The sequence below is a fragment of the Gopherus flavomarginatus genome, chromosome 22 (assembly GCF_025201925.1).
Source record: "Gopherus flavomarginatus isolate rGopFla2 chromosome 22, rGopFla2.mat.asm, whole genome shotgun sequence".
In the NCBI taxonomy this organism is placed as follows: Eukaryota; Metazoa; Chordata; order Testudines; family Testudinidae; genus Gopherus; species Gopherus flavomarginatus.
Window position 1 is genome coordinate 7,802,541 of NC_066638.1, and position 12,075 is coordinate 7,814,615.

At 45.5% G+C, this 12,075-nt stretch overlaps 1 protein-coding gene across 1 annotated transcript in view; it reads left to right on the forward strand.

The window, feature by feature from the left end:
- LOC127039056 (bone morphogenetic protein 8A-like) overlaps nucleotides 1-8,466 on the forward strand; it is a 36,749-nt gene extending 28,283 nt beyond the window's left edge. The window contains exons 4-7 of the mRNA XM_050932194.1: nucleotides 1,272-1,466; nucleotides 2,936-3,015; nucleotides 3,427-3,537; nucleotides 6,154-8,466. Of these exons, the coding sequence (XP_050788151.1) occupies nucleotides 1,272-1,466; nucleotides 2,936-3,015; nucleotides 3,427-3,537; nucleotides 6,154-6,303 (536 nt within the window). The 3' untranslated portion in view covers nucleotides 6,304-8,466. The remainder of the gene's footprint in view (nucleotides 1-1,271; nucleotides 1,467-2,935; nucleotides 3,016-3,426; nucleotides 3,538-6,153) is intronic.
- The last annotated feature ends 3,609 nt before the right edge of the window (nucleotides 8,467-12,075 follow it).

Genomic DNA, 12,075 nt, shown 5'->3' on the forward strand with positions numbered 1-12,075 from the left:
GATCTCAGTACCTGATTTTATTTTCATTGCATTGACAGAAACCTAGATGAGTCCTTCTGAATGAGGACTCAGATAGGGTCCCCATCCTTTGAGGCTGGTGACCAATGGTTGGGCCAATTTGAATTTACTGTGCAATGGAAATACCTCAAAAATCCTCTTCCAACTGATCAGAAGGAAGGAAAATGCTTCCCTCCGGGTCTTCCTCAGACTAGCTGATGCTTTGGCTGTTAGTCTCATTCCACAAAGCACGTAACCCCGGGCTTAAATTCCATCATGTTGCAATGAAGTCAGTAACCCTTTGGAAACCTCTTGTGCCATGTTGTCCAAAGCTGGATCCCTACATGTGAGACCATCCTCCTTTGCAGAGGGTCTCATGTCCTGGGGTGAGATATTTTTTCCAGAAGTGCCTGAGTGAGTTAGGAGCCTAACTCTCATTTTCAAAAGTGACTTAGGAGCCACTGAGACTTTGCCCCAACCCATGTTTGTGTTTGGAAGCCAGCACCTGTTCTGCTCCCAGGCTCCATGAATGCAAAGTGGGAGGGAGTCCTAGCACTGAATATAGCGCTTCCATTTTGCTTCACTTGCCCTATGGAGAGCATCCAAGACTGTAATGGTGAAATTCTGGACCAGGGAAACGTTGAGGAGCTCAGAGGAGAGTGTTATCTTCCTTAGAAAAGGCTGAAAAACTTGAAATAATTTGAGGAACTTGCTGCTGTTTGGATTTCCTGTGGATCTCTCATTTCCTTGTCTTTTCTACCCCATTTCACCTTCCCTACAATTATTGCTTCTCGCTTTCGATCCTGGATTCGAATTCTTACTCTGGTTTGTCCGGTCTTCAGAGCAGAGCGATTTAGCTCACAAAGCATGTCCTCCGATTGGACAATGACGGGTAATGTCTCTTTAATGTGTTGTATGGAGGCAGGCTGCACTTCCTGTCCATGCAAAGAGAGGCCCATTCGTTTGCTCTGGCTCTACCAACGGAGCACCTGGCAGCCCTGGGTACTCGTCTCTTGATGCCGAAATCTGGATTATGAACACACAGAGGGTGAGGGAGGAAAGGTGGCTGGCTGAGTGGAAATAATAGAATGCAAGGAGATGTTACACTAGAAAAATCCTGGGACTCTATTGGGGTTTGGTTTTATAGATTTTTTTTTTTATTTAAATGTTCATCTGCCTTGTTTCCCTCCCCCACCCCTTTGATTAAAGAGCTTAGTTTTACAGCCTAACTTGCATATGTGATGGAACGAACTTGTGTTTTCGGCCCATCGTAGGGCAGAGCATTGATCCGGGCTTAGCAGGACTGCTGGGTCGGCGTGGGCCACGCTCCAAGCAACCTTTCATGGTCACTTTTTTCCGAGCAAGCCAAAATCCGGTCCGAGTTACTCGAGCTGTCAAGCAGCTAAAGAAGAGGCAGCCCAAGAAAACGAACGACTTACCGCATCCAAACAAGCTTCCAGGGATTTTTGGTAAGAGCTTTGGGTTAGAGACCCAGCTAGCTAGAGAGAGCACAAAGGCTGTATTTACAGTCAAGAAAATGATCTTTATCTAAAATACCATTTTCCTCTGCTGTGCTAACCATGGTATATTTTGTTAGCCCCTCCCTCCTTCAGGAATTTCTCTTCTGGTTGAAACACATGGCTCTGATGTGTTCTCAAGTGAGTTCCAGATGAACTAGGTTATGAGAGAGTTCTCCCCCCGCCCCCCGAATAGGAACCATTAAGTGGATTATGAAGCCAAAGAACAGAGAAACTGTACTGTCCGCAATGGCTTCCTGAAGGAAAGGACTTTATTAGACTTCCTAGGTAGTGGTATGTCTGAATACTGAATCCTTTAAGTATGCTATTAATATTAGCATCAGCTTCAAAACCATCCTTAGAATGGAGGAGAGCCTGAAAGGCATCCCATTGAACTTGAGATGTTTTTGACGCATGGCCAAGCGTCAATGGAGATGATGGTTAGGAACACAAAGATATGCTTCTTTCAAAGTCTCTCTGGGATTAGGGAGTCATTTGGGGCCCATTCCTGAATGATTAAGGTTAGATTTCTCCATGCTGAATCGCTGTTTCTTGAACTACGAGTGATTACATCTAGAACCAGTATGAAGCCTTCACTTCTTTTGGTGACCCAGAGTCTGTGATAATGTTTTCTGGCCGCATCCTTCAAGGGAACCAATGTTTCTAGGGGTTCTAGCTTCTCCAGGCTTTCTGGGCAAGCATGTGGCTTTTAAAAATGCAGAAATGTAGGGTGGAGATGTAAGTGGGGGAGGGGGGCAATCTAGGAACTCAGCAAGGTAATAAACTCAGATTATTTCAAGATACTCCCCACCCACACACTGCTGTCTGTGAGAAATGGAACGAGTCTAAAAACTGAAGAAACTCTAAAGCCTTCTCACTAAGCAGAGGGGCTCTGAGGCCAGTGGGGCTTCATTCTCAGGCGGAGCTAGAGTTGCCAAAAGACGTTCCGAGATCCCAGGGGATTTTGAAGCTTCAAGGTGCCACACTGTTGGCAGTTGCCACAGAGCTGGTGAATCCAGCAAGCTGGCCAGGCGCTCCTGGAATCAGAACCAATGTCTCGAGGAGCTCCTGGCTGAAGCAAAAGGAAGTCCAAGGAATCCGTCAGTGCTTTCTCCAGTAACCCTCCAGCTGAATTATTAAATTCAGATTGGGTCAGGGTGAGCCTGGACGTAGCATCAGTAGCTAAGATTTTGAATCAGAGGTCCCGATGGGTCAGGGTGTTGCAGAAACAGCTCCTGTCACCTGCTATGTTAAAGACAAAGGATATGGCTAATCTGAGGGATTTTCAAGTTCTTCTGGAACAGCCTCTCTTATACTGGTGCTAGCAAATACTCAAATAAAATAGGGTAACTGGTGAGATTTGTATGTTTGCTATTTTGAGTGACAGATATTTTCTCATCCCCCCCTTTCTTTTTTTCTAGATGACTTTCATGTCTCTGAAGGCAGACAGGTTTGCAGGAGACATGAACTCTATGTCAGCTTTCAAGACCTTGGATGGCTGGTAATTCCACCCTCTGCCCCTTGTTTCTTTAGCAGTAAATTCATACCCAGGAAAATTAAATGGGAAAGTAGCCCTTCCTTGGGGCTCACCTTCACTCCTTCACGAACACAAGGCAATTTAGAGCATGTGAACTCTGCCTCACTTTGATCTTACCTGGGAAATTTTACAGGAACTTGCTTTAACAACATCATTGGCGTTACTAAGAAAAAAACGAACTGATACAACCTGAAATCCATCAGTGACCCTGAATGAGGAACTCTCCAGTCAATATAAAAATCAAAATAAACCCTAACTGTTGACATTTCCCCTCGCCCCACTATGAGTAGCCTGATTGTTTCTGCATATGTCGGAGAACTGAATGAACGAGTGTAGTCGTGCTGCTTAACTATCAAAAAATCTTTCTCTTTGCAGGATTGGGTGATTGCACCACAAGGATATTCCGCTTTTTACTGCGAAGGAGAATGTGCCTTTCCTCTGGATTCCTGCATGAATGCAACCAATCATGCCATCCTGCAGTCACTAGTCAGTAGTTTATTAATGTGTATGTGCATTAATAGCTTGCAGGGCCCCAGGGTCTGCACAGGATCATTAACATTTGGAGTAGCTGTCAGAAACTTGGTGGTGTATAAATCAGGTCACAGCAGAGAGATAAAAGTGCAGTCCAAGGGCTGGTGTACTAGACACAGAAGAATCTTTTCATGACCCCCAAGTGAGATGTTATATTTTTGTTTTAAATAGACAGTCATAGAATATTAGTGTTGAAAGGGCCCTCAGGAGATCATCTAGTCCAACCCCCTGCTCAAAGCAGGACTAATCCCCAGATGGATTTTTACCCTAGTTCCCTAAATGGCCCCCACAAGGATTGAACTCACAACCCTGGGTTCAGCAGGCTAATCCTCAAACCACTGAGCTATCCCTCCCCACAATTCAGATCTGGATCTGGGCCTGGGCCTTCTACAAGTTTGAGGGCATTTGGATTCAGAAGTCTAGTTCAGATCCTTCTAAAAAAAAAAAAATCTGTGTCATTAAAGGGGTCGGAATGACACGGTGATTTTAATCTGGTTGGGATTTGCCTACATGGGCAGGTCAAGGAATCAACAGGAAATAATGGAATGAACACCTGATTGGCCAGCTTTGTTTCACACGGCATGCTTTGCAGACTCGCAACTCACATTGCAAAATGCCTTCTGGTACAATTCCATTTTTCACTCGATTTTTCAGACAAATCATTTCTTGGGGTTAAAAGTTTCCAACTGTGGTGAAAATGACTATTGCCTGTTCTGACTAATTCCTCCCCAACCTTGCAGTTAACTAGAATATGGTTAGTATTTGAAAACCTGGAACGAGTTTTCAGGGAGGTGTGTTGCCTTTGCTAGACTGAAAAGTTTGATTTGTAGTCTCTGCCTTTAGGACACCTTGAAAATGCTGCTTGATGCATATTCCCAGTAGGAGATATCCCTCCTGCCCATTTACACATATGAGAGTACACATCTTTCCCAAGATTAGGAGGCACCATGGGGACTTAAATCTGGAGACATTTAATGCACCATTATAGTTCTGAAAGCAAAGCACTCACCAGGCAGGAAATTCCCAGCAGAAAGGCTTTCTACTGCAACATTTTCCCAAGCACACTACACGTGCTTTAACTTCTGGGATTTCCTGACTACTGAGTGCTTGATGTCTCCATCTTAGAGTTGCACTGACTCTCATTTTAGCATTTAATTCCATGGGGTGTAGACAGATTGCTCCGCTGCATTCGGCTGAGAAAGGGCAGTTTTGTGATACAAAATATTATTGGTTGTTAATATTCATATATGGGAGCAACCAGAAGCCCCACTCAGGATCAGGCCACAGTACAAAGCCACAGAGAAGTCCTTCCCTTAGTGAAGTCAATGGTAGTTTTGCTACTGTTTTCAGTGGGGCCAGGATTTCACCTGGGTTCGCTAATACCAAACCCTTTATGACTGATCCTCCTGTTCTGGATGCCTTTAGCCTTTGCCTTTAAACTTAAATCCTCCCAAATCACAATTCCAGAAACATAATATGTATAGCAGCAAATAGTCCTGTGGCACCTTATAGACTAACAGACGTATTGGAGCATGAGCTTTTGTGGGTGAATACCCACTTCGCCGGGTGCATGCTGTATAGCAACCCCCTGAAACTGTGTGACATGTATCAGTTCCACTGCTCTTCAGGACTGGACCTTCCACGGACTGATGTGAATAGCATCTAGTTGGGAAGGGCAAAATGAACCAGAAGTTTAAAAAAAAAAAATCAAAGCCAAGATTCTCAAAGGTATTTAGATGCCCAACTCCCATGTATTTCAGTGGAAGTTGGGCACCTAAATACCTTTGGGAATCTGGGCCCTACTGCCAGCCAGTTTTCTGTCCTGAAGTAGTGCAGCGTGACAGCAAAACACCAGCTTCTGTAAAGGGAGATTCTGAATTGCCCTGAAATAAACGAATTGCACGTATTTGGCAGGGAGGGGTGCATGTGCCTGGGTAATGACTTAACAAGCTACTAGCCTTGCATTATATGGGGCGTCACTGGCGGAATTCCTCGTCACCCGGAGAACGAGTCAAGGCAGTGTCACTTTCAGAAGGGAGACAAGGTTGTGTACTTAGTACTTTTTGCACAACATTAATTTTCAGTCTGGACACTGAACACCCACGGGGGAGGGCTTACCTTCCACTTGCGCCTAGAAGCTGATCTAAACAAAATATTTTATTCCTGGGTAACAAAAACACCAAGTTTTAAAGCTGCATTCTCTTACCTGCGTATTTTCTAACTGAGGTTAGTATATTCCGTGACAAGGGCGCTGCACAGAAATCTCAGTTTAACTGATGAGTGGAGCCATGAGAATGAGTCCAATATAAACTGCAGTGAGAGCTGCCAAAAGTTTAGAATAAATATTTGGATGAAAGCTGAAAATAATCTAGCCATTCAATCAGAGCCTTTTTACAGGTAAGAGCTGCGCTCTTTGAAGCTTTTTCTTTTCACTAACTCGAAAAACCACATGTTTACCTTGAGATAGCTCGTTACTCCCTGCTACAAGTTCCTTATCCTGCCTGGAACCTGCAGAGGAGCAGCCATTCGTCACCAGTGAAAATTCTCACACCAGCTTGTTTGCCTCCACAGGTCCATCTGATGAAGCCGGAGGCTGTTCCCAAGGCCTGTTGTGCTCCTACCAAGCTCAGCGCAACCTCTGTCCTCTATTACGACAGCAACAACAACGTGATCCTCAAAAAACACCGCAACATGGTGGTGAAATCATGTGGCTGCCACTGAAGCCCCCGAGGCAATGCGATCGCTGGTTTCGTGGTGAGGAAAAAGAACTATTTTAACAGGTCTGAATCCCATTTATAGTGCCGAAGTCCGTAAGAGTCAAACGCCTAGTTGTAGACGAGACAACACTTTTATTATCCTACTATACTTCATGAGACTAGAGACGGCAAATCGGGGTCTGCTTAAGTCACGTTGTGTTTCTGGCTATTGGGTTTTGTTATAGAACTGTGGCTAGCTGCCTCCTGGATTATTCATTATTACTGGATACAGTTTAGACTGCACCGATGACTAGGCCGAGGAAGGCAGGACTTGAGCTGCTTCTAAATCTTTCAGTATCTACTTACTTATGTCCAAGTATTATGGTTTTAACACGCACTTGCATTTCTCTAAATGAAAACACGGTCAGCCAATTAAATAGCTGGCTAATGAACCCTCTCTTCCCATTTAACATTTGAAAATTCATCCAACTGGGAAAAAAAAAACCTCGAGCTTAGGCCATGGTTATAAAATAAACCCCTAGTTTGGAAAGTAAACACTTAATGTTTGTTTTTAGTAAATGTCACGACCTAGTAGCGTGGACACTATTTCTCGGCGAAAGCCCCTAGGGTCTGCTAAAATTGTACCCAGTATTTGTTTTGGGGGGAGGGAATCCTTTATTGTGTGACAGCTTCAGGTCAATTTGTTTTCTATGGGCTAAGTTATTTGAAGTGACGCCTAAATGAGGGTGTCGGGGGCAAAAGAAGAAAGATCTAAGGAAAGGATCCCTTTAATGTTGCCTTATCCTATGGAGACCGCATTCTAGTTCTTAGGTCTGCGGCTGTGTCTCAGTTTCCCCATTTGTAAAAATGGGGATAATGATGCTCCCTTTTTTTTGTAAAGTACTTTGAGATCTACAGATGAAAAGTGCTATATAGGAATTAGGTAATATCATTCCCCTTCCTGCATAGGAACAGCTATACTTGCATCCTTACTAGGGGACACTCTACTGCTTAAATCAGTAGTGTGCAAATCGGGGGGGGAGGCAACAAACGGGGGTCCCACAGGACCCACTACCATAATAGCAGGAACAGGATAAAAATAGCTTGTGGGGCAGGTGCAGGATTTAAAAAAAAATAGTCCTCCTGCTCTGCAAACCATGTGAACACCCCAGCCAGAAGTCACTGCTCTCTGGCCACCCAGCTCTGAAGGCAGTGCTGCTGTCAGCAGCAGCACAGAAGTAAGGATGGCAATGGAGCATGGGGCGTGACAAATTCTGCGCCTTCACTGCTATTGTTACCTGTGCTAGCTTGATTAAAGCTCCCCTCGGTATGTCCAGCTGTGCTATAATCCCACCTTTCCTGGCCAGCCTCTTAGAAGGGACCAACTCCTGCCTCAGGAATTGCATACTGAAAGTTCCCTTCCTAGAAATCTGCTTCTCCCATACCTGGGAAAGCAGAGGTGTGGAGCAGGAAAAGCAATCCTTGTTCACCAGCTCTCCTTTTTATGCAAATTGAATGTGCCAATCTTAGTTCAGAGCCTTGGGGGGAATATCATGTACTGGCCTACGGTCTGTGGGTGACAGAGACAAGCTTTCAAGCTACACCGAGCTCTTCCTCAGGTCTGGGATAGGTGCTGAGCGTGTCAAACTGCTAGTTTAGCAGTAGTTCTTCGCTTGCTGCAGCACACACCCCAGAGATGGTGTTTTTTTATTCACTTTCCTCAGCAGTTCAGAGAAGAATTCTTCAGCGTATCTGCCAAAGGGCCTAACACACACCGAGCACTCACAATCCCCCTGACATCTGAGTGTGATGCCAATTAATTGTCCTGCTTTTTATTGCAAGGCTCACGCTAGCTGGGATGTTCCTTAAAGCACCAGCTCCCAGAATCATGGGAGGATCTCAACTTTTATTCAAAAGTGCCTAGAGTTAGGGGTCGGGCTGTTGGGCAGCAGCCAGGTTTGTCCAGGTGGCCCCTGCAGCATCAATCTTTGCACAGCCAGGGGATGCCTTTATGAAGTGCATTCAGCATTAGCCACTCCACTCACAGTGGAGATGCTTATGTGGCTATTATGTCAATAATAATTTTTATAATCTAAACGTTTGCTACCTGAACACTCAGTGGTTTCGGCACTTTTTTTTCTCCTTGAACTTGCTATTTCTTTCTGAGTGCTGCCAGATCTGAAGGGACAGCTTACTACATTTACCAATGGCAGAGCATGGAGATCCCATTAAACTACAGAGTAGCTGGGTTGAAGCAGGGCCAGCTTTAGGCCGATTCCCCGGAACTGGGCCCTGCGCCTAAGAGGGCCCCACGCCCATGGCACCTTAATTTTTTTTTACATACACGGCAGTGGTCCGGGTCTTCGGCGGCACAGGGGGCGGGGGGTTCCTTCACTCTCTCCGGGTCTTCGGTGGCACTTTGTGGGGTGGGGGAGGAGTGAGTGAAGGACCCCTCGCCACTGGGTATTCTAATCAGGCCCTGCAGTTCCTAAAGCTGGCCCTGGGTTGAAGTTTCCATTAAGATGTTCTGGTGATGGTTTTATATTTTACATGAGGTGCAGTGGATAGGTGTTGAAGGGATGGGGACTTAATGCCCTCTGCTGGTGGAACTTGGACACTACAGCGTCCTGGAGGGTCAAATGACACAAAAATTAAGCAGACTGGTTTGGGGTGGGTTTTTTGTGTTTAACCAAACCACCTCTTAGCTTCCCCTGGCTCACGGCGGAGCAGACCCGAGCACGCTCTTAGGCAAGGGGAGAGCAGGATGGGGATTGTCAGCGCTGCTGCTCTGCCTCTGGGGCCTAAAGCCCCCTGCTTGTTCTGCTACTAGGGGTCGATGGACTCCGGGCTCCACACCAGAGCAGATGATGGTTTGAGGTAGCTGGGGGTGATGCGATGGCCTAGGTCCTTGGTGCATCTGTTTCCCGCCTGCTGCCCCAGCTTTCCCCTCAGAACCAGAACTGGATGTTACTGCTAATTCAAGCAGAAGTAACTGCTGCTGAGATTGGATGCTTCCATGCAGCCCCAATGCGACTTGGCCCACAGGAGCCTGGTACCTGAGGCAGGGGTGAACCAGCAGGCAGACAGCCTGCTCCAGGGCCCTGTGGCTTCCCTCTGTGAGCTAGCAGCTGCTCTAACCTGCCTCTCACCAGGCCACCTGCTGAACTCTGAATTCTCTAGGCCTCTTCTAATGCTCCTGCTTGTACAGCCACAGGGCTGCATGATTTGACCTGAAGAACAGCAGCGCACCTCTCCCTGGGCAGGAAAACACCCTTGCTTCAGGGTCCTGCCATGAACATAAGTAAATTGTAATCAACAATCCTGTTTCAGGGCTTGAGCACGTCTCTAACTAGTAGAGAGGACGCTGAGCCCTCATTTGGGGGACAGATTATTCTCCTGTCTACTCTCCTAAAATTATCTTTCATCTTAACCTGTTTCTCTGCAGCAGTCGCTACCGGCTCCTGCTGCAGACAGGACATCGGATTAGCTGGCCTCAAGGGTCCGCTCCAGTCAGGCAACGCCTAGCATCCTAAAACTGTGTCATGTTCCACAAAATTTGAGTATGAAGCTTTGTAAAGGCCTATTTTCCCTCAAACACCCCCATTAACTATGATTAGGGGATCACCTAGTGATTGAACAAAACATGATTATGTACAAGACAAAATAGTGAGCCGCTATCGTACGTAAAGAGAATTGAGGTAAGAAATCATCACTTTCGGAACAGCTAGGTGCTTCCAGTACTGCCGCATCTCCCCTTTGAGAAACTAAGCCTCATTTGCTAACTGGAACAGTCAGCTTTATAGGGTGGGGGAGGGAAAGTATTGTGTTCAAATGAAAAATTATTTGTGGTCATGCTTGAGTCTAAATGAAAAGATTAAAAACAAACATTATTTTAAGCCCCTGATCCTGTAGTGCAAATTCTTACACCTGCAACTTTTCAAGAACTCCCTTTTCTGCACACTGGGGGGGTGGAGGGGAAAGTTTTAATGTAAAACTGCTGCAGTCATTCCCATGTTGGCAGTTATTCTAACAGGCTCCCCTCCCTTCAGGCTCTGCAATAGTGTAAGGAACAGTAAGTGTAGCAATTTAGGAACAGTCTGCCTTCTCTACTGGGAGGGGTTGTCTGTTCTGCCTGATCCTGTCACCATGGTGCCATGATATGAGCCCAGTGTGACAATGGCTCAACGAGGAGACAGTAAAGGGTTTGTAGTTTGGAAAACAGCCTCCGTCTGACTGATTTAACTTTCTAGGATGGCTAAGGCCTTGTGCTACAGGTACTAGCAACATTAGCCAAACGTATGTTACTGGGTGACATTTAAGGCCCATGGAGCTGCAGGTTGTCAGACCAGCTTGATACAAGGGTCCCTTCTGGCCTTAATCCACACATCTGAAAGTGACCATCCTAGCCGTTTTGGAATAACTCTTTTGTATAACTCCCACCTGTGGAGTTATAGCAGACAAGCTATGCTAGACAGTTTCCTTCTGTAGATAAGCCTTGAGAGACAAATAAACCAAGGACTTGTTCAGCGACCTTACCAGCAGCTCAAAGCAAAGTCACCTGTAGAGAAATCCCACAGCTGTCTGATGATCTGAAAAGCCAGGCCCAAGCCAGAGGAGACTTGCATTGAAAAATAGCATGAGACATCACAGCTGCATTTCAGAGGATGTGACCCAGCCGTTGACAGACCAAGCTCACTTTCCAAGCATGAAACTTGGAAAGTCCACAGCCAAGACCAGCGTGCTTCCCCTCTGCTGCCCCATCCCAATTTCCTAAAATAACTGAGAACTAAACATCTGCAAACTCTTGAAACTAGCAAATACTTGAATGCAAAAGCCGCTCTAGGAAAAAGCAAGTGGGATCAACCTTTGATAGAGACAGGAAAGGAACAATGGGGAATGAAGGTGCCTGATGCATACTAGCCTTCTGAATTTGCAAATGAACAAGCAAAGTGCATGCATGGCTTATGAAGAGGAGTTTTCCTTCTGGGTGAATAGCTGTATTGTACTTGCCTTCATCAACTCCCTAGCAACCTGCTTTTAGACTTTCTGTAAAACTATTAAGTTTTTCAAATGCAATAATAAGGAAGAACCTGTGTTCTTTTCTGCATGCAGCCACAACCCAACTGCCATCTACACTCCCAGTCCTGCTGACACTTAACTGCACGTGTAACTTCTCGTGGGATTAGCGCCAATGACTTCAGCAGGCCTACTTGTGCATGTAAAGTGATACACGTACTTAACTTGGGCTGCAAACACTTACGATCCCAAACCCTCATAAATGATGAAAGAGAAAAGTAAAGTAATAGGCTAATCCTGCATCGAGTCAAATCAATGAACAGTGGCACTGGTTTCAATGAATACAGGATCAGACCCCAAATGAAAAAAAAAAGAGATAACTATGGAAAACGCAGAAGTGATTTTTTTCCGGATCAAAACACTTAAGCCTAATTGGGCAACCGTAAGGTTATGCTGTGGCAGCTAATGTTAATGCAAAAAACATAGTTATAGTTTTGATCTGCAATAGTCACAGCTAGTACTTCCTGTTTTCCTTTCCCCTCTTTTCTATATTCCATGTCACGTTCATTGCAGCTTGTTTGCTCGGCCTCCGCAGCTGCATATTAATTTCAGCTGGAAACTCCTGACTGCGGTCCTTGAAGGAAATGAAATAAATGTTCACCAACACTTTCTTTCAGTCCTAAACTTTTCAAAGCTGAAAACCTGTAACTACAAATGTTTGAGGTTACTGCTCATTAGAATGATCGTTTGTTTTAGTCAGAGAGGTTGTGTTCCTAGTAGA